The sequence below is a fragment of the Loxodonta africana genome, chromosome 6 (genome assembly GCF_030014295.1).
Source record: "Loxodonta africana isolate mLoxAfr1 chromosome 6, mLoxAfr1.hap2, whole genome shotgun sequence".
Classification (NCBI taxonomy): domain Eukaryota; kingdom Metazoa; phylum Chordata; class Mammalia; order Proboscidea; family Elephantidae; genus Loxodonta; species Loxodonta africana.
In genome coordinates this window covers 125,271,758-125,294,973 of record NC_087347.1, presented here as the reverse complement: position 1 = coordinate 125,294,973, position 23,216 = coordinate 125,271,758, and the positions used below count along the sequence as shown (strand labels likewise).

The 23,216-nt window shown below is 39.0% G+C and overlaps 1 protein-coding gene across 1 annotated transcript in view; it reads right to left on the bottom strand.

Annotated features, from left to right (window-relative positions):
* The window catches only part of EPB41L5 (erythrocyte membrane protein band 4.1 like 5), a 214,491-nt gene that overhangs the window by 188,956 nt on the left and 2,319 nt on the right, over nt 1–23,216 (bottom strand). Inside the window, exon 2 of the mRNA XM_023556079.2 lies at nt 16,282–16,469. Within this exon, the coding sequence (XP_023411847.2) occupies nt 16,282–16,461 (180 nt within the window). The 5' untranslated portion in view covers nt 16,462–16,469. The remainder of the gene's footprint in view (nt 1–16,281; nt 16,470–23,216) is intronic.

Genomic DNA, 23,216 nt, shown 5'->3' with positions numbered 1-23,216 from the left:
TCTGACTAAAAATACTGAAAACTTCAGAAATTATATTCGAAATTGAGCCCTGAAGGGTGAACAGAGCTCTGCCAGCCTAGGTAAAAGCAATAAGAACAAAAATATAAAGTCTTGACAGTCTAGGGCGGGGTTGAGGAAAGAGACAAAGACTGGAGACAGGCAGCAGTCAGAATACAAAGGGGCAGAAGTCGTCGTCAACGTGATCTTTCTAAAATTACAAAGCAATGTCACTCTGCTCTTTAAAACCCTTTAACTATTCCTCATCTTCATCATCGCTAAGGTGCAAAGAGAGAATCTTTCCTAACTGGTCCCTGCCTGCTTACTCTTAGTCTTATCTCCTGTCACTCCACCGTTTTTACCCCTTGTAATTTCCCCAGCAAACTGTGCCTCTGAGCCTTGCCAAAATGAAGTTCTTTCTGCTTAGAATGTCCTTTACACCTCTGATGAACTCCTGACTCCAGCTTGTGAAGAATCGGTACATCTGTGTTGCCTTCCAGTCATCCTAGAGATAGTAAGTTCTTTCTCTGTACTGCCTTGTACCTACTGCTAGTTTGTGTAAAGCCTATACAAAGACATAGAGCTGTAAAATGGTCTGTCATGTTTGGCAACAGGAGGAGGATCCAGTATGGCATCAGGTGTGGAATATGGATGGGAGAGCCCTGACTGCAGCGTCAATGTCTTATTTAATACTTTTGTATGCCATTTCTCCTCTGGAAGTGACCCAAGTAGAAAAGGAAAAGTGATAAAACAGAAACCACACAGCTCTGGCTCACTAAAAATTCATGTTTTAGCTGCATCAAGACCAAAACCATAATGACAAATCTGTAAAACTTTTTTTTTTATAGCATGGATGAATTTGGAGGACATTACGCTGAGTGAAATAAGTCAATCACAAAATGACAAACACTGTGTCACCACTATTATACAGTTACAACAAAAAGTTTAAAAAAAAGAAGACCAAACCAAACTCAGTGTCATCTAGTCAATTCTGACTCATGGTGACCCTACAGGACAGAGTAGAACGGGCACCACAGGACTTCCAAGGCAGTAAATCTTTACGGAAGCAGACTGACACATCTTTCCCCAGGGGAACAGCTGTTGAGTTCCAACTGCTGACCTTTCAGTTAGCAGCCAAGCGCTTAATCACTGCGTCACTATGGCTCTTTCATCAAGACCTGCATTTCTAATACTTTTATCTGTTTTGTTTTTTCCTCTAACAAATTATTCCAGGTCATCACATCTTTCCAGCCCGACTTTATACTTCATAACCTCTTTTGCAAAGTTTAAGACATCAAGATACTGTCTTTTCAATCGGCCTTCCTTTTAGTCTCAGCAGATTAAAGGTATTCCTCCTAGAAAGTTCCTTCTCCCACCTCTACCTATGTGTATAAAATCAATTCCTGAGAAACCTTCTCCTACTTCTTCAAACAAACTCAAATCTCTTCCATCAACCATTACCTAGCTGCTGTATCATTTCTTTCCTTCCTTTTACTGCCAAATCTCATGGCAATCCTCCATGTTTCCTTCATGCACTTCCTCAAACTACTAACCAGTACATATTGAACAATGTGTAACAGACTATAACAGGTCCAGGAAAATACTGTCCCCGGTGACTCCTTTAACCCTCTATAACCTATCTTCCAAACACATCATCCCACTGAAGCTCTTTTCTCTAATTCACTCTTTACCCCCTGCTCCAAGACAGCCAACTACCCATCCATGATCTTCCATACAACTGATAAGCACCCTCTCTGCCAGAGTTGGAGCAGTATTTGACTCAGTTCTACTCTTCAATCCCTCCCCCCACCATATCCATATACTAAGCACTCCTTTGCAATCTCACCATCACTACTAGGCTGCAGCCCGTCATCCTGTGCCTGCATTACTGTTGTGGATTGAACTGTGTCCCCCAAAAATTTGTGTCAATTTGGTTAGACCATGATTCCCAGTATTGTGTGCTTGTCCTCTGTTTTGTGATTGTAATTTCCCTATGTGTTGTAAATCCTAATCTCTCCTGTGGTTAATGAGGCAAGATTAGATTAAATTAAAGAAGATAAGGGTGGGATGTGACACCCTTAACTAAGGTCCCATTCCTGATCCAATGTAAAGGGAGTTTCCCTGGGGTGTGGCCTGCATCACCCTATATCTTACGAGAGATGAAAAGGAAGTGAGCAGAGAGCTGAGGACCTCATATCACCAAGAAAGCAGAGCAGGAGCAGAGCATATCCCTTGGACCCAGGGTTCCTGTGCAGAGAAGCTCCTAGACCAGGGGAAGACTGATAACAAGGACCTTCCTCTAGAGCTGACAGAGAAAGCCTTCCCCTGGAGCTGATTCCCTGAATTTGGATTTCTAGGCTACTCGGCCGTGAAACAATAAACTTCTGTTTGTTCAAGCCATCCACTTGTGGTATTTCTGTTACGGCAGCACCAAATGACTAACATAATTAATGCAGTAGTCTCCTAGCTTGTTTTTTTTCTGTAAAGAACCATGCACATCACCTCTAAATTAAACCTAAATGCTATTCTTATTATATTCCTTCACTACTAAAAAACCTTCAACGGAATAAAACACAAATATACAAAAGTTCATTCATTCTTAATGATACTAAAAAAAAAAATTATCAGTCACTTTGGGAGATTAAGGCATAGACTCATTATTCCGAAAACTGATAAAGAAAGAGTCATTATCCTGCCTTTCCTATACAAAGTATATTTCAAGGTAGCCAAACAGTCCATACTGGATAAACACAAGAATTCTAGCCCGTGCATGCAGGATTTTGAACTGCAGCCTCCCATGAGATAACGGATCTAGGCCAGCACTAGCTAAAACACAGATTCAGCAGGTCTTAGGTGGGAACCCCAATTCTGCATTTCTCACAAAATCTCCAGGGATCCTGGTGCTACTAGTCCTAGGATCATATCATACTTTGAGCAGTAAGGATACAGATGACAATAATCTAGCCAGTGATCATCAGTGACTGCAAAAGCCAGTGAATGGCTGATGAGAAACTGCACACAGGATGTCTGATTCCTTTGGCCACTCTAAAAACCACTGAAAGTGGAACAGACAGTAAGTATTTCCTGACAGGATGCACCACGAAGTAAGTAGCATCACCAATTCCTGTCCCCTCCCCACAAAAAAAAAGGAACTTGAATCTACCCTAGATCAAGAGTCAGCAAACTTTTTCCACCTAAATGCCAGGCAGTAAATACTTTAGGCTTTGCAGGTCTGTGTAACTACCCGTCTGTCTCCACCACTGTAGGGGGAACACACAGGTCACAGGTAAATGAACAGGCATGGCTCTGCTCCAATAAAACTAGTGGATGTTCTAGATCTAATCATCAACCAACCTCGCTGTCACTGAGCTGATTCCAACTCATAGCAACCCTGTAAGACAGAGCAGAATTGCCCCAAAGTTTTCCAAGGTGCAGCTGGTGGATTCAAGCTTTTGGTTAGCAGCCAAGCTCTTAACCACTGCACCACTAGAGCGCCGATCTAACTATCAGTTTATAGGAAATATGGGGGAACAACACATTAAAAGACACATGAGGATACAGTCAGCCAAAACCCAAAAGTAAGAAATTCTACATGACAAATGATCCAGTTTCTTTAACAAAAAAATGGCAGGGGGAAAAAAGAAAAGTGGTTAATAGACTGAAAAAGACTTTGGAGACATTATCGACCAAGCGTAACGGTGGGACACTGTCTGGCACAGATCAATAGTAAAAAGACATTTATGAGACAAAGAAATTTAAACACAGACTAATATTAGATAACATTAAGGAATTAGTTAATTTTTACTAGATGTGCTAACAGTACTGTTTAAGTTCTTACCTGCCAGAAATACAGATCTGTGAAATTACACGATGTCTGGGATTTACTTTCAAATATCTAAATCTAGCATGAGGGGAGGAGAGGAGACATAAAATAAGACTAGCAAAATGTTGATAACCAGTGATACTAGGTGATGAGTTCACAGGGTACTCTTCTTCTCCATAATACAGGAAATTGATACCAAGCTGACTGAAGTTCCTAGGCTGTATGGACAATTTACTTTTACATTCCCCTCAGTTAAAAGTATAATATTTTAAGAATAATAGATGTTGAATAACTGCCTAATGAATTCTGAATAAATTATTTTGTTCAAAACACCTTCAGTGGCTATTTATACAAAATTTTCAATAGCCTTCACATTATTAACAACTTTATGTATAACAGGATGAAACACTGCCTGGTCTGTGCCATATTCATGATCATTGGTGTGCTTGAGTCCGACAGAGCCTCCAGTCTGTGCTTATTTCTCACTGTCCTTTCAACGTGCAAGCCTCATTCTAGTGACACCAGCCTCCCCAGTTCCTGCTCTAGATTCAATGCTAAGCCCATGCGTGTGTACACACTGCCGCCTCACCCAGAAGCCCTCCTCCCTTCCCATTTACTTATTCAAACACCTTCAAATTTCATCTCCTCCCTAAATCCTTTCCTAATTATTGAGCAAACAGAAAGTGCTTATATGAAAAAAACAAAAAGGGAAAAGAAGAGAGAAGCAGGAAGCAACACTGGAAGTAATGCATGGTACTTTTATTTTGTGTGTATGCGCGTGCGTTTTTTTTCTCTTTGAAGACCAAGAGAATGAGAAATCAAATGGAAAAGTAGTTAACATAAATGGAGAAAAATCATAGAAAATGTACACTAAAATAGTTTGACATAAAAAGGAACTAAGCAGTTGCTCATCCAAATATTAAGTGATTAGAATTTTAATTATAAATTGCATATAAAACCAAGGAAGATTATGTGTAGAAATTTAAAAACAGACGTTCAGTATCAGATGCAGACCTACCCAAAACTGGTATTAAATAAAATGTATTAAAATAAGTTTTTAAGAATATTCCTTACAGGAAAATGCAAATTACAGAAGAGTATATAAAAATATGATGAAAAATATTTAAATGGGCAACTATATATATTACACAAGTCTTCAACATTTACATCAGCAAAAACAAATATAAAAATACATTCTCCTGATTAATTAATGAAATACTTACTCATTAATTTAAAACTTAGGACACGCGAAGTTTTACAAGACAGGCTGTTTACTAAACATTACTAAGCTCTTAAACCAATCAAGAGTTTACTGTGGCATTTCCAAAAAGACACTAAAAAGCCAGACAGTTGAAATTTTCCCTTATCATGATAAGGGAAATTTCAGTTAGAACTGATTCATCTAATTTAATTTCAGTTGATTCTGTTGTGATATTGCCCAACTCGTTTCTTATTCAGGTCACGTGCCTCATCTCCTGTTTTTCTTTTGTCAGTCTGACCAGTGGTTTATCGATTTTGTTAATCTTTTCACAGAATCAGCTTTTGGTCTTGTTAACTCTTTCAATTGGTTTTCTGTTCTCTATTTCATTTAATTCTGCTCTAATTTTTATTATTTGCCTTCTTCTAGTGCCTGAGGGTTCATTTTCTTGCTCTCTTTGTATTTGTTCAAGTTGTAGGGATAATCCTTTGATTTTGGTCCTTTCTTTTTGGATGTGTGCATTCATTGCTATAAATTGACCTACAAGAGACACACATAAGACTTACAGGCAGAAATGAACTAAAGCTCAAAGGATGGAAAAAAATATATATCAAGCAAATAATCAAAAAAGAGCAGGAGTACCAATACTAATATCTGACAAAATAGACGTTAAAGTTAAATCCACCACAAAAGGATAAGGAAGGACACTACATAATGATTAAAGGGACAATACACCAGGAGGTTATTACCATATTAAATATTTACGAACCCAATGACAGGGCTTCAAGATACACAAAACTCCGACAACATTGAAAAGCAAGATACTCAGCTCCACAGTAATACCAGAAGACTTCAACACGTGACTTTCAGTGACGGACAGAACATCCAGAAAGAAGCTCAATAAAGACATGGAAGATCTACCATCAACCAACCTGACCTCACAGACATATACAGAACACTCCACCCAACAGTAGACAAGTATACTTTCTTTTCCAACGCACATGGAACATTCTCTAACATAGACCACATATTAGGTCATAAAGCAAGCCTTAAGAGAATACAAAACATCAAAGTGATACAAAGCATCTTCTCTGACCATACAGCCATAAAGCTAGAAATCAATAACAGAAAAAGTACGGAAAAGAAATCAAACACATGAAAACTGACCAACAACTTGCTCAAAAACGACTGGATTATCGATGAAATGAAGAATGGAGTAAAGAAATTCATAGAATCCAATGAGAATGAAAATACTTCCTATCAGAATCTTTGGTACAAAGCTAAAGCAGTGCTCCGACATCAATTTACAGCAATAAATGCACACATCCAAAAAGAAAGGGCCAAAATCAAAGGATTATCCCTACAACTTGAACAAATACAAAGAGAGCAAGAAAACGAACCCTCAGGCACTAGAAGAAAGCAAATAATAAAAATTAGAGCAGAATTAAATGAAATAGAGAACAGAAAACCAATTGAAAGGGTTAACAAGACTAAAAGCTGGTTCTATGAAAAGATTAACAAAATCGATAAATCACTGGTCAGACTGCCAAAAGAAAAACAGGAGACGAAGCACGGGACCTGAATAAGAAACGAGTTGGGCAATATCACAACAGAATCAACTGAAATTAAAGAATCAGATTACTATGAAAAACTGTACTGTAACAAATTTGAAAACCTAGAATAAATGAGCAAGTTTCTAGAAACACACTACCTACCTAAACTAACACAGAAGTAGAACAACTGAATATACCCGTAACAAAAGAAGTGACTGAAAAGGTAATTAAAAAACTCCCAACCAAAAAAAAGCCCTGGCCCTGACAGCTTCACTGGAGAATTCTACCAAACTTTCAGAGAAGGGCTAACACCATTACTGCTAAAAGTGGCTCAGAGCATCAAAAAGGATGAAATACTCCCAAACTCATTCTATGAAGCCAGCATTTCCCTGACACCAAAATCACATAGACACCACAAAAAAAGAAAGCTACAGACCTATATCCCTCATGAACTTCGATGCAAAAATCGTCAACAAAATTCTAGCCAATAGAATTTTACAACATATCAAAAAAATAATTCACCATGACCAAGTGGGATTCATACTTGGTATGCAGGGATGGTTCACCATCAGAAAAACAATCAATGTAATCCATCACATAAATAAAAGACAAGAACCACATGATCTTATCAATTGATACAGAAAAGGCATGTGACAAACTCCAACACCAATTCATCATAAAAACTCTTAGCAAAATAGGAAGAGAAGGAAAATGCCTCACATGATAAAGGGCATTTATACAAAGCCAACAGCCAACATCATCCTAAATGGAGAGAGTCTGAAAGCACTCGCCTTGAGAACAGGAACCAAACAAGGGTGCCCTTTATCACCACTCTTATTCAACATTGTGCTGGAGGTCCTAGCCAGAGAAATTGGCTAGGTAAAGAAATAAAGCGTATCCAAGTTGGCAAAGAAGAAGTAAAAGTATTTCTATTTGCATATGACATGATCTTATACATAGAAAACCCTAAAGAATCCTCAAGAAAAATACTGAAACTAATAAAAGAGTTCAACAGAGTATCAGGATACAGGATAAACATACATAAATCAGTTGGACTCCTCTATGCCAACAAACAGAACTTTGAATACGAAATCACCAAATCAATACCATTTATAACAGCCCCCAAGAAGATACTTAAGAATAAATCTAATCAGGGATGTGAAAAACCTGTACAAAGAAAACAAGACACTACTGCAAGAAACCAAAAGAGACCTACATAAGTGGAAAAACATACCTTGCTCATGGATAGGAAGCCTTAACATTGTAAAAATGTCTATTCTACTCACAGCGATCTATAGATACAATGCAATCCTGATCCATTTTTCAATGAGATGGAGAAACAAACCACCAACTTCATATGGAAGGGGAAGAGGCCCCAGACAAGTAAAGCATTACTGAAAAAGAAGAACAAAGTGGGAGGCCTCACACTACCTGATTTTAGAGCCTACTCTACAGCCACAGTAATGAAAACAGCCTGGTACTGGTACAACAACAGATACATACACCAGTATAACAGAATTGAGAATCCAGATATAAATCCATCCACATATGAGCAGCTGCTGTTTGATAAAGGTCCAAAGTCAGTTATATGGGGAAAAGACAGTCTCTAACAAGTGGTGCTGGTATAACTGGATATCTATCTGCAAAAAAAGGAAACAAGACCTATACCTCACACCATATACAAAAACTAACTCAAAATGGATCAAAGACCTAAATATGAAATCTAAAGCGATAAAGATCATGGAAGAAAAAATAGGGACAATGCTAGGAGCCCTAATACATGGCATAAACAGTAAACAAAACATAACAGTGCACAAACACCTGAAAAGAAATTAGATAACTGGGAGCTCCTAAAAATCAAACACCTATGTTCATCCAAAGACTTCAGCAGATTAAAAAGATTATCTACAGACTGGGAAGAAGTTTTTGGCTACAACAATTCCGATCTGCATCTGATCTCTAAAATCTACATGATACTGCAAAAACTCAACAACAAAAACACAAATAACCCAATTAAAAAATGGGCAAAGGATATGAACAGACACTTCACCAAAAAAGACATTCAGGCAGCTAAGAGATACAGTAGGAAATGCTCACAATCAACACCTATTAGAAAGATGCAAATCGCAACTACCATGAAACACTAATAAATGTTGGAGAGGTTGTGGAGAGACTGGAACACTAATACACTGCTGGTGGGAATGTAAAATGGTACAGCCACTTTGGAAATCAATTTGGCGCTTCCTTAAAAAGCTAGAAATAGAACTACCATACGACCCAGCAATTCCACTCCTTGGAATATACCCTAAAGATATAAGAGCTTTCACACGAACAGATACATGCACACCCATGTTCACTGCAGCACTGTTTACAGTAGCAAAAAGATGGAAGCAACCAAGGTGCCCATCAACAGATGAATGGATAAATAAATTATGGTATATTCACACAATGGAATACTACCGTAACAATTAAGAACGATGAATCTGTGAAACATTTCATAACATGGGGCAATGGAGAAGGCACTATGCTGAGTGAAATCAGTCAGTTGCAAAAGGACAAATATTGTATGAGACCACTATTATAAGAACTCTGGACAAAGTTTAAACACAGAAGAAAATATCTTTTGATGGTTACGAGGGTGGGGAGGGAGGGAGAGGAATATTCACTAACTAGATAATAGACAGAAACCCTGGTGGTGTAGTGGTTAAGAGCTACTGCTGCTAACCATAAAGCTGGGCAGTTCAAATCCACCAGGTGCTCCTTGGAAACTCTATGGAGTAGTTCTACTCTGTCCTATACGGTCGCTATGAGTCAGAATTGACTCGACGGCAGTGGGCTTGATTTTTTTTTTGTTTAGATAGCAGACAAAATTTTTTTTAGACGAAGGGAAGGGCAATACCTAATACAGGAATAGTCAGTACAACTGGGCTAAACCAAAAGCAAAAAAGTTTTCTGAATACAAACAAAAGCTTTGAAGGCCAGAGTAGCAAGGATGGGGGCCTGGAGACTATGGTTTCCGGGGACATCTGGGTCAATTGGCATAACAAAATGTATTAAGAAAACATTCTGCATTCCACTTTGGCGAAAGGTGTCTGGGGTCTTAAATGCTAGCAAGCGACCATCTAAGCTGCATAAATTGGTCTCAACCCACCTGGAGCAAAGGAGAATGAAGAACACCAAAGACACAAGGTAAATATGAGCCTGAGAGACAGAAAGGGCCACATAACCCAGAGACTACATCAGCCTGGGACAGGAAGAACTAGACCAATCACTGCCCTGACAGGGGACACAACAGAGAATCCCTGATGGAGCAGGAGAACAGTAGGATGCAGATCTTAAATTCTCATGAAAGACCAGGCTTAATGGTCTGACTGAGACTGGAGGGACCCTGACGGTCATGGTCCCGGAACCTTTGATAGTCCAAGATTGGAAACATTCCCCAAACCAACTCTACAGACAGGGATTGACCTGTACGATAAGATAGACAATGATCCTGATGAGGAGTAAACTCCGTGGTTCAAGTAGACTCCTGTCTGGAGGTGAGATGAAAAGGCAGAGGGGGACAGGAACTGGTTGAACAGACATGGAGAATACAGGGTAGAGAGGAGGGATGTGCTGCCTCACTGGGGAGAGCACCTAGGAGTACATAGCAAAATGTGTATGTGTAAAAGAGACCGACTTCATTTGTAAACTTTCGCTTAAAGCACAATAAATAAAAATAAAGCTAGATTACTAACTCTAAGGTTTCACCTATAGAGCTGAAAAGGCAATTGTTCTAGTCCCACAAAGAGTCTAAGCTAAAACTCTGGCTGCTTCACTGCAGTTGTTCCCATGAGAGGCCAGCTAGCGTTTCTGGATGTGATCAAGCATCACAAACACCCTACCGAGCACAGGAAGCATAAGAAACCATTCTGGACCAGTCACTAGACATTTGTTCTCCTACTTTAAAACCTAGTGTTTCTTCTCCTCCATGGTACACTGCCTTTTTAAAAAGCTTCTTTACAAATTCTACTCTCCTGCTATCAGCCTCTCCATCAACAACCCTGAGATGTCATATTTCAAACATTAGGTAATGAGAAATTTCTTTCCAGTCTCTTACACAGCCACCCCCGGCTTTCACCACAGTATCTAATGATATTTTAATGGAACAATACACAAAACTCTTAAGACATTTATCAAATAAGAAAAAAACATGAAAACTATCTTCACAAAGTATCACATATCGGAATGTCTGGCACACCATCAAAAAGCCCTTACAGGAAGAAAATTTAGATGTCTTCAAGTTTTCCAGAAGCAAGTGCCCTAAAAATTTCCAGCCTAATATACAATGACATCAAAGCAAAGAATACAGAATCTCTGACTAATTTTATATTTCAATACTTATTTTAAATTGTTAAATTAATCAGAATATTCATGTAAACAAACTATCCAATTCCTTAATCTCTCGCCCTATGAGTTTAAGGCTTTCTAGAGCTTTTCCAGCCACCTACTGTAGCAATGTAGGCTATCATTTGCACAGAGACATTGAGACGTTTTATACTGAATGTCATATAAAAGAGTGTGTGCTGAAAACGTCTGCAGAGAGGGAAAACACCGAAGAATACCCAATGTACTTTACGTCAAATCACGTATAACATACTTCGTAGTTATTAAGTCTTAGAATGCAAAACAAAGACGTGAGAAAAGACTGTTATTGTGTGCCATCAAGTGGATTCCAACTCATAGGGGCCCTACAGGACAGAGTTGAACTGCCACATAGAGTTTTCTAGGCTGTAATCTCTACGGGAGCAGATCACCAGGTTTGCTGGGTTTGAACCACTGACTTTTTGGATAGCGATTGAGTGCTTAACCACTGCACCACCAGGGTCCAAAGATTCAGTATTAGTAAATAGCTCAGAAAAACACTCAAATTCCCCCAACCCAGAGAGCTTAAAAAAAAAAGCCTGTAAGGATACAGTAACCGCTTTTAAACATATTGGAATGTTTTACCCTGTGAATTATGATTACGCATCTGTAGCTGCAAAAAAAGTACCCAAATTCAGATATACAGCCTGTCTTAAAATAAAGATTACAGTGTATGAAAAACCTACAATGCAAACTACTTTGAGATTAAAGAGGCAGGTAGTCAAATCTGATGGCTATGAAGAAAGTCCTTTTTCTCACTTCATTTCACTCATTTGTGCAAGGACACCAAGCTGTGGTGGAAGTACCTGTTTTGTTTTGAGGAAAATGAAAGGAGTTTTGAAAAACACAGTAAAGTATAAAGAATTAAAATGCTTACAGTACAGACATAAGTACTGTTATCATTCTCACAGATTCTCATTTGCTTTAATAATTGCTCAACAAGAATTATGAGAAATCCACTAGACTACACTACATCCTGCCATCATAAAGAACACAAATAGGGGCCAAGATGGCAGAATACTCAGACATTTCCTTCTGTTCCTCTTATAACAAAGACCCAAAATACAAGTGAATCCGTTATATACGACACTCTAGGAACCCTAATCATCAAAGACAAAGCTGAAAAACCGAACTGAGTAGCGAAGGGGAGAACAGACAAGTCAAAATCAGTGGAAAAGCACCTATATCGCGAGATCGCCAGCGCCCTTCTACCTGAGTCTGCACAGCACTGACATAAGCAGCCACATTTAAAGACAAGTCCCACCACATCAGGTGCAGCAAATTTGCACACACCTCCAGAACCAAGTAGGAGTGCCATCAGACCCGCACAAGTTAAGTGCAAGCTTCTAACCTACCGCGCAGGGGCAAAATAATGCCTCTCCCTCCCAGATTTTCACAGAGGAAAAGCGCTTCCTATCCCTCACCCAGCCTCCTGCCCCGCTCCACTCCAACACCAGTCCTGCTGTATTAAAAAATGCCACTCTTCCCAAGCTGGGAACTCAGGGCTCTCCACTCCCATACCAGTTCCATGGCCACTTTGCCCAGCCACTGGCATAAGGGGTCCACAGGCCTGCAGCGGCCTTCACCCCTGCCCAGACCTGTGTGAGCAGACTCAACACCATACATTCTCATTAGCAAAAAACAGCAGGGCATAAAACTGAAGCCCATTTTCAACTGCAGCAGCCAAGGGGGAGCTGCAGCACATTTATGACATTCGATACCGCCCTGCCCATTAAGCAAGGCCCTCACCCACCCACACTGGGAGCCTGAGTGCTAGAAGTACCACCTACGACAGGGGTCTGAGAGTAAGAGATGCCTCCCAGTCCCTCCAGACAACAGCACCAGGTACCCAAGGACCCCCTGCAATAGCCCCAACCCCACTACACGCTCTAGGGGAGAGGCACACCCTCCACCCAGGCACCCAGGGGCAGCCATCAGCCCCCTGCCTTGCCCCATACATAGCTCCCTACTGCAGCCAGATACCTGTGCCTCCTCCAAACACCCCTGTGCAGCCCTGCCAATCTTGGACTGTGAGAGTCTGCACCACACACTTGGTAACTGACAACCTGGACACCTGTGCCGCACCCCTACAAGAAAAGAGAATAGACTCCTGGGCTCACACACCTAGTCGCCACTCTGACCAACTGGAGGCAGGACATGAGAGCTTCAAAGATGCCAACGGGCAAAGTAGCTCACATGCCCGGCCTTCTTGGGCATATCAAAACAAAACAAAAAGTTAGGACACAGTAAACAAACATACCATAAATAAATATTATAACTTACTGATGCCTCAGAGACAACAGTCAATATCAAATCACATAAAGAAGCAGGTCAAGATGGCTTCAGCAAGAGACCAAAACAGAGAAACTGGAAACCTTCTGGAGGAAGGTAAGGTAATGGAACTACCCAAGAAAGAATTCAAAAAACAAATATACAGAGCTCTCCAAGAGATCAGGAAGGCGATCAGGCAAAACTCAGACCAAGCCAAGAACACACAGAGAAAGCAATAGAGGAATTCAGGAAAAAAATACAAGAACAAAACGACAAAGTTAACAGAGCGATAATCATACAAAGACAGCACCTAGAAATCCAAGAGATTAACTATAAAATTTCAGACTTCGACAACTCAATAGAAGGTCATAGGAGAACTGAAACAATGGAAATCAGAATTAGTGAGACTGAAAATAAATCCCTTGACACCAATTTATTTGAGGAAAAATCAGAAAAAAGACTTTATAAAAATGAAGAAAGTCTAAGAATTATGTGGGCCGCTATCAAGAGGAAAAACCTATGAGATCGGAGTACCAGAACAGGGAAGGATAACAGAAAACAGAGAATTGTTGAAGATTTGCTGGCAGAACACTTCCCTGATATCATGAAAGACATGAAGATATCTATCTAAGAAGCTCAACGAACCCCATACATGCTACACCCCAAAATAAAGTCACCAAGACATATCATAATCAAACTTGCCAAAACCAAGGACAAAGAAAGAATCCTGAGAGCAGCTTGAGAGCAGCTAGGGATAAACAAAAAGTCACCTACAAAGGAGAATCTGTAAGACTAAACTCTGATTACTCAGCAGAAACCATGCAGGCAGGAAGGCAATGGAATGACATATACAAAGCCTTGAAGGAAAGAAACGGCCAGCCAAGAATTATAAATCCAGCAAAACTGACTCTCAAATAGGATGGCGAAACTAGGACATTTCCAGATAAACACAAGTTAAGGGAATTTGTAAAAACCAAGCCAAAATTACAAGAAATATTAAAGGGAGACCTCAGGTTAGAGAACAACAATATCGGACCACAATCCAAGACTAGGACACAGGACAGATCAACCAGTTATCAACCCAGATAGGGAATTCAAGAAAACAAATCAAAGCTAAAAGAGTGAAAGTAGGGAACCACAGACATCAATACATAAACGATGACAAAGTCAAAAAAAAAAAAAAAAAGGAGGGAATAGACAGTATAGTCAAAGAATTTCCAAATGGAGAGGGCGGTAAAGCAGTATCAAGCAATAAAAGATTGGTTTAAACTTAGAAAGACTCATCAAAAACAAAATCAACAATAATGAAAAAGATAAAAAGAAAATACGTAAAGAAAAACAACTCAGCACAGAAAATTAAGAAGAACAAAGAACCATCAACACCACAAAAAATGACAGCAGTAAACTCACACCTATCAATAATTACACTGAATATAAATGGCCTAAATGCACCAATAAAGAGACAAAGAGTGGCAGAATAGATTTAAAAAAAAAAAAAGATCCATCTATACGCTGTCTACAAGAGACACACCTTAGACACAAAGACACAAACTAAAACTCAAATGATGGAAAAAATATATCAAGCAAATAACTACCAAAAAGGGAGCAGGAGTAGCAATATTAATCTCCGACAAAACAGACTTTAAAATAAAATTCACCACAAAAGATAAGGAAGGATACTATATAATTAAAGGTTCAATACACCAGGAGGACATAACTATAATAAATACATACACAGCCAATGACAGGGTTCTAAAATACATAAAACAAACTCTAACAGCACTGAAGAGAGAGACAGACAGCTCCACAATAAAAGTAGGAGATTTCAACACACCGCTTTTGGTAATGACAGAACATCTATAAAGAAACTCAACAAAGGTACAGAAGAGCTAAGCGGCACATTCAAGCAACCAACTTGACCTCACAGACATATACAGAACACTCTACCCAACAGCAGCAAAGTATACATACTTTTCCAACACACATGGAACATTCTCCAGAACAGACTACATATTAGGCCACAAAGCAAGCCTCAAGAGAATCCAAAACATCAAAGTATTACAAAGCATCTTTTCTGACCATAATGCCATAAAAGTAGAAATAACAGGAAAAACAACTCAAATACATGGAAACTGAATAACACCTTGCTTAAAAATTACCGGGTTATCAAAGAAATCAAAGATGGAATAAAGAAATTCAAAGAATCAAATGAGACTGAAAACACATCTTACCAAAACCTCTGGGACATGGCTAAAGCAGTGTTCAGAGGTCAATTTATAGCAATAAATGCACACATCCAAAGAGAAGGCCCAAAATCAAACCATTAACCCTACAACTCAACCAAATAAAAAGAGAGCAGCAAAAGAAGCCCTCAGACAACAGAAGAAAGGAAATAATAAAGATTAGAGCAAAAATAAAATAAAGAACAGAAAAACAACTGAAAGAATCAACAAAGACTAAAAGTTGGCTCTCTGAAAAGATCAACAAAATTGACAAACTAAAAAGAAAAACAGGAGCAAAAGGAAATAACTCGAATATGAAATGAGATGGGTGATATGACAATAGACCCAACTGAAATAAAAAAGGTCATAACAGAAACTACGAAAAATTGTACTCCAACAAATTTGAAAACCTAGAGGAAATGGACAAATTTCTAGAAATACACCGCCTACCTAAACTAACACAAACCGAGGTAGAAAGACTAAATAAACCCATAACAAAAAGAAAAGACTGAAGAGGTAATTAAAAAATTCCTAACATGAAGAACACAAATAAACACACACACAAAAAAAGATTCATGCCAGTAACTGCTCTATCATTTAAATGTTTCAAGTGATTGCCACTAAATTCAGAGAGGAATACTATCATTCCAGGCATTTTTGGTCAAAGGTTACTGGATCCATGTACCTGTATGTTACACTGCCTGCCCTGTACTACCCCGTATTACCTAGTACATCCAGGAAGTTATCAGTAGAGAGCTCAAAGAAAGACAGTGATCTCACACAGAATTTGCAAGCTCACCAAACCCTACATACCGGCAAGTCCACACTAACATCAGTACCATCCAGAAGGGACACCCGACATGTGATGATGGACTTAGAATCTCCAGCTGCAGGAATGTGTGTGGCAGCTCGTTGGGCTTCTCGAAGTCGTTGCTTCTCAGCATGCTTACGCATTGACCGACGCCCAAGGGTTCTACGGAAGAAGCTCAGCATTTCTGTCACTACAAAATCAGAGAGAAAAAGATGACATCAGGAAAAAGGCTCCTCAAAACCTGCAGTCACACAAAAGGTATTTAGTAAAGTCCTGTGGACAGTAGTTGTTATTAGAAAGGGCTCCCAATCAAGTAAATTTGAAAAAAATAATTTAAACTGGCTACTTTAGTTCAGGGCTTCCTAACCACCCCCCCCTCCCCAAAAACCAAACCAATTGTCGTCAAGTTGATTCTGACTGAAAGCAACCCTAAAGGACAGAGGGGAACCGCCCCATAGGTTTCCAAGGAAGAGCTGGTGAATTCGAACTGCTGACCTTTTGGTTAGAAGCTGAGCTCTTTAACCACTACGCCACCAGGGATCCCAGGGCTTCCTGAAGCGTTTTATATATAAGACAGAGCTAAGGCTTGCAGTTTTTCTAAAGTTACTGGACTATATTTACAAGGAGCTTATCTATCAGGAGACAGCAATGCTTACGGAAGTTCATCAAGTCTTCTGGATAAGTGAGTGATATATACAATAGCTGTATACCCCTACAAACATTAGGAGACAATGCCAAACACTGGAGTATCATTTGATGATCACAACAATCCAGAGAAGTTCCCTTTCTTTTTTGAACTCATAAAAAAAAAACTCATTTCAGCTAAAATAAATACAACTGAATTAATAAAATTTAACTGAATATTCTATCTGTTACATAGAAATTTTAAATTACTACTTAAATGGCTCCTTATAATGTCAAATTACTTCGATGTTACGTGTTTCCTCATCTCTATTAAGAACATTAAGGTTAGTGAAAACGGTTAAAACAGGTATTCAAACCCATGGCTGTTCAGTCGATTCCGACTCAATAGTGGTTATTTAAAAATACGGCACACTAAGACAGAAACACCTCTGAGTTAATGTGTTCAATTTACACAACTAGGAAAATTTAAGAACACATACTAAACGAATAACAATTATTAACTCCAGAAAAAAAAAACAAGTTGTGCAGAAAAGAGAAAGTAATCACCGTATACTACATGACTCAGCTGCTATTAATTTAAATAGCCATACTACTGTAACACCGAATATTGACCTAACCACAGAGTAACTATAACTGAGAAGAGGTATATGATGGGGCAGGCAGTGAGGGCATGGAAAAAAGAGCTTATTCCTCATCTTCCCCAGTAGGAATCCAACAGATAAATCCTAACACTAAAAACAAGAACTAGCAATAACATTAAGTGTAGGGTTACATAACCAATTACTGTAATTGCTGTAACCTGTATACCTATAAAAAGCTGAACTGGCAAAAGTTGTGACAGATACAGTTACAACAACAATGAAAGAGTAGCTGGTGAGGCTGCTTATGTACAACCAAACACCTTGCGGGATCTGGTTCCTTGGTTTGGAGGTTCAGGTTCATGATTTCATGGAACATCCCAGTTAACTGGCATAATAACAGGTTTAGTGCTTCTATTCTACCTAGTTCAGTACATAGTCTCTGGGATCTTAAAAGCTCACAGTGGCCATCTAAGACTCAACGACTGGTCTCTACTCCTTGGGAGCAACACAGGAGGGACAGTCAGGAATAGGAGGAGGGTACAGAATATGTGGCTAATTGCCTTCATGAACAACTGCCTCATTTGCATGAGACAAGAAGAACTGGATGGTGCCTGGCTACCGTGAATAAACATTTTGATCAAAGATTCCACAGAAAAATCCTGATCAAAAGGGGGAATATGCAGAACAGAATTTCCAACTGTCACAGACTCTAGACTTTCTGGAGCCATGGAGGGTGGATGAACCCCTGAAATTCTTGCCCTGAGATAATCTTGAAACCTTAAACCAAAAATATCTCCTGAAGTCATCTTGAAACCAAACAACAGTTTAGCTTAACTAGTGAAAAAAGCCTACCTCCAACATTATGCTCTTTTAAGAACTATATATGGGATCAAATTGACAACAGCAGCTGGAAAGATTAGACAGGAATCTTGGAGGCAGTGCGTTTATATTCATGGGGGAGAACAATTCAGAAAAGGAGGGTGAGAACGGTTGCAGAACTTGAAGTATATGGACGTGTAGAGGAAAAAAAAGAAGTAGCAATAAGAGAGCATATTACTTAAAAGTTGAAAGTTGCTACTCTAGGGAAGCAGCAGAGGGGATTCAGGAGAGTGCTGTTTTCCAAAAGAAGCCTCCAGATTACATGACTCCTTCGATAAGACAGATTTATAAACTTGATAAAAATAAAAGTTAATTTTAAAATAAATACCACAACAACAAAAAAAACCATTACCATCGAGTCAATTCCAACACATAGCAGCCTTATAAGACAGAGCATAACTGCCTCATGGGGTTTCCAAGGAGTGGCTGGTGGATTCAAACCACCGACCTTTTTTGGTTAGCTGCCCTAGCTCTTAACCACTGTGCCACCAGGGCACCAATACCACAATTAAAAAAAAAAAAAAAAACCCCATTGCTGCCAAGTCACTTCCGACTCACAGCAACCCTACAGGACACAGTAGAACTGCCCCCACAGAGTTTCCAAGGAGCACCTGGTGAATACGAACTGCCGGCCTTTTGGTCACCAGCAGCCGTAGCACTCAACCACTATGCCATGCTTAAAAAAAAAAAAAGCTTAGTGAATATAAATGGAGGATTATTATACACATTTACGAGTATGGATATTCCCGCATAATTAGGTAGACTGGCAAAGCCATGATACTTGTCATCTGTACATTTATCTGTGTAAATCTCACAAAAATACCTAAAATTTCAGATAACTTTTCAGTTCACAACACACCCATAGGTTAACATCTGGCCCCAGTCTCTCTGCAGGTTCATTTACAGCCAATGCTCCCTTTGCAGCTTGCTACCCAGTCTCACTTCAGCTGCCTAAGTAAGATCACACTTGCTATCCCAGACATCTAAAGCCTTTATAAGAGAATCCCTACTCATTCTTAACTCCACTAATATCTGCCCTCAGAAACATTCTCTGATAGCCAGAGTTAACCACTCCTATCATATTTCCACTAAACCTTGAAATTACCTATCATCTGCTTCACTAAACAGATCTATTCGAATTAATCATTTACCTGTCTGTCCTTCATTGTAAGCACTTTTATGTCATGATCTGGACTTCTGAATATCCAGCCACCTAAAACCCAGAACCCAGTGCCGCACCTAGCATGTCTCATAATCAAGTACAACATATGCTTAGTGAATAATCTTATTTGGTCCTCAGAAAAACACCCTATTTTATTTTGATATGTAAACTCAGGGTTAGAGAAATTAAACCGCTGGTCAAGTCCATTATTGGTAAAACCAAACCCGCTGCCGTCGAGTCTGTTTGGACTCACAGCAACCCTACAGGACAGGGGAGAACTGCCCCATAGTGTTTCCAAGGAGCGACTAATCCAGTGCCGTCAAGTCGATTCCGACTCATAGTGACCCTATAGGACAGAGTAGAACTGCCCCACAGTGTTTCCAAGGAGCGCCTGGCGGCTAACCGAAAGGTTGGCAGTTTGAATTCACTAGTCCAAGGACCGACTAGTGAATTCAAACTGCCAACCTTTTGGTTAGCAGCCAAGCTCTTAACCACTGCTCCACCAGGGCTCCAAATGGTGAGAAGAGGTGTTTGAATTCTGATATTCTGACTCCCATTCTTGGTCCCTTTCCACTACATCACAGAACCACTCATGCAAAAGTTGCATTTTAAAGATCAAAAAGAAAGGATAAAAGATCACAGCTAAAAAGAGGCTGGACAAAAATATAAACACAAAAACATACACGATAAATTTCTGTTTTTTTAAACTTAATTCAGCTTACTCAACAAACAAATCGCAAGGGTAAACAGGAGATGGAATCTACAAAAAAAAAAAAAGACTTAAAATATCTATCAACCAATCACAACGTGTGGACCTATTTTGGATTCTGGTTCAAACAAACTGTTTTTTAAAATAGTTGTCAGATGTTGTCACTGGGGGCAAGCTGGTAAAAGGTACATGGGAGCCCTCTGTACTATTTTTGTAACCTCTGTGTAAGTCCAGGAAACCCGCATGCTGTAGTGGTTAAAGTGCTACGGCCGCTAACCAAAAGGTCGGCAGTTCAAATTCACCAGGCACTCCCTGAAAACTCTATGGGGAGTTCGATTCTGTCCTACAGGGTCGCTATGAACGGCAACGAGGTTGGTTTTTTTTTTTTGGTTATGTAAGTCTAAACTTATTTTAAAAAAAAAAAGAGATTACATCTCTTGTCATACTGTAGTTTACAAGAAGCTGTGCAAACCAGCTGACTCTTTAAACTAGGTACATTTGTAAACTTGATAAAAACAAATGCTGAAATATTAAAATAAACAGATACAACCAATTTAAAAAATAACTAACTCTACAGGTATAAACTGAGGATTATCTCATTTTACAAGTATGCCTACTCCTATGTAATTAGGTAAATTGGCAAGGCCATGACCCTTCTTTTAAATTTCCCAAAGAAATCAATAAATTACACACACACATTTGAAACTGACTGGATTGTTTACAATAACCAAGAAATTAGTGCTACCTTTCTTTCATATACAATAGTAGTACTGAAGTTATATTTTAAAAGAGTCCTTATCTTTCAGATACACACTGAAATATTTACAGAAGCAATGATGTGATATCCAGTATTTGCATCAAAATAATACAAGGAAAGGAATTAAGTGGGGATAGAGATAAAAGAACATTGGCCAGGTAACTGGTCAATAACTGTTGTAACTGGTCAATAACTGTTGAAACTGGGTGATGGGTACCTGCAGCTTCCTTATACTCCTTTCATTTTTTGTGTCTGTTGAATTTTTCCATAATAAAAAGTTTTTTTTGTTGTTGTTTTTAAAAAGAGATTCTATTTTCAAAATGTGCAACAAATCTGTAGTCCCTAGGAAGCAAATGAATTATAAAGCAATTTTTCCTGATTCCCACCATATACTGATATTTTAAAAACAAACTCACAGCTTTCTTCCAGATTTACAACTTCAATAACTATATATTTTGAACTATAAAACCCAGCGCCACAAATAGCAAGTTCTTTTTACAAAAATATGAAAGAGCACCTTACATGAAAATAGATTTCAGATGGACTAAAGATTTAATGTGGGAAAAAAAGGAGAAAATACTTGAAGGAAACATACTTAAATAGTATATTAGAATGAAAGGCTTTTAAACAGCTTTGTGGGAAAAGTATATATTTTTTGAAAGATTAATACCCAGTTTAATAAAAAACCATTACAAATCCTTAAAATAACTGAATAGAAAAAAACAGTCACGTTATGAAGAAACAAGTCTGAGAAGACGATAAAAGTAATGATAATATTCATAAAAAGATTTTTGACTCAACAGGAACCAAGGAAATCCAAATTAAAATAAGATCTCATTTGTCATAAAATACCATTCATCATTTAAAAGACTCAAGATAACCAGTGTTGAAAACAGGACTTCCAACAGGTTCTTCCCAGCTGAGTCATGGCCAAGGAAACAAAACCAGAACAGACTCAAATTCTTTCAGTTGGAGTGAGCCGGGCCGTAGCCCTGCTAAAAGCCTGATTTCCCTCTGAGAAAACACGGGCAGTGTACGTGTTGCATAGCAACCACATCTCTTGCCCCGTCAGATTTGGAGCAGAGTCCGAAACAGCAGTGTCTCCCTCAAAGATGACACGGCCGACTATGGCTTCCAATGTGTGTTGCTCTCCACAGTCCCTGCCTATAATCCAGTCTCATGCATCAGGTTCCCGAAAGAGCTCACGATTCCTCTTTTGAGTCTCCTACTACAGGGTTTCGACCTGTAATTTTTCCCGTCCCAGTTATCATTTCAGATTACCCAAATTGTAAATATTCGAGTCTGTTCGGGTTGCGCTCTGTCGCCCATGACTCAACCAGTTCAAAGCCCTGGTTGAAAAGGAAATTGGAAAAACAATCACTCTCATACACTGTCCTCTTTGAAGGAGGATTTGACCACATTATCAAAAATTCAGCAATTACTATTTCTGGTAGCCTATCCTGAAGAAATACTAATACATGTGTTCCAAGTTGCTCCAACAAGTATTTTCAGGGCATAGTTAACTTTAAAAAATTTTAAATATGCCCATCAACAAGAGAGTGGTTAAACAGCATGGTACGTACAATGGCACACACCACAGCTGTTTAAACAGGTGATTTAAAGACAGACAACAATTTTAAGAGAAAAAAATCAAATCACAAAAAAATATATATTATCCACACAGGGATGGGGAAAAGTAAATATATACGTATGTACTTACATGGACACACTTACATATCTACTCATACACAAAGGCAAGGGGCTAAATGCAAACCATTAAGGTTATCTCTGGAGGAGGTAATGGGGGAGTACTTAAGTCTTCTGTAGTAAGAATAAATTAATGTGCCGTGTAAGTTTAAAAAACGTGTTTTTTTGTTTTTTTTTTATTGTGCTGTGGGCGAAAGTTTACAGCTCAAGTTAGATTCTCATACAAAGATTTATACGCACATTGTTATGCGACCCTAGTTGCTATCCCTGTAATATGACAACACACTCCCCCTTCCCACCTAGGATTTCCCATGTCCATTCAACGAGTTCGTGTCCCTTTCTGCCTTCTCATCACGCCTCCAGACAGGAGCTGCCCACAGTCTCATGTAACTCCTCAGCAGTATCATTTTATGTCTGACAGTCTAGTCTAATCTTTGAAGAGCGGGCTTCGGAACGGTTTTAGTTTTGGGTTAACCGAGAGCGCGGAGCCATGTCAT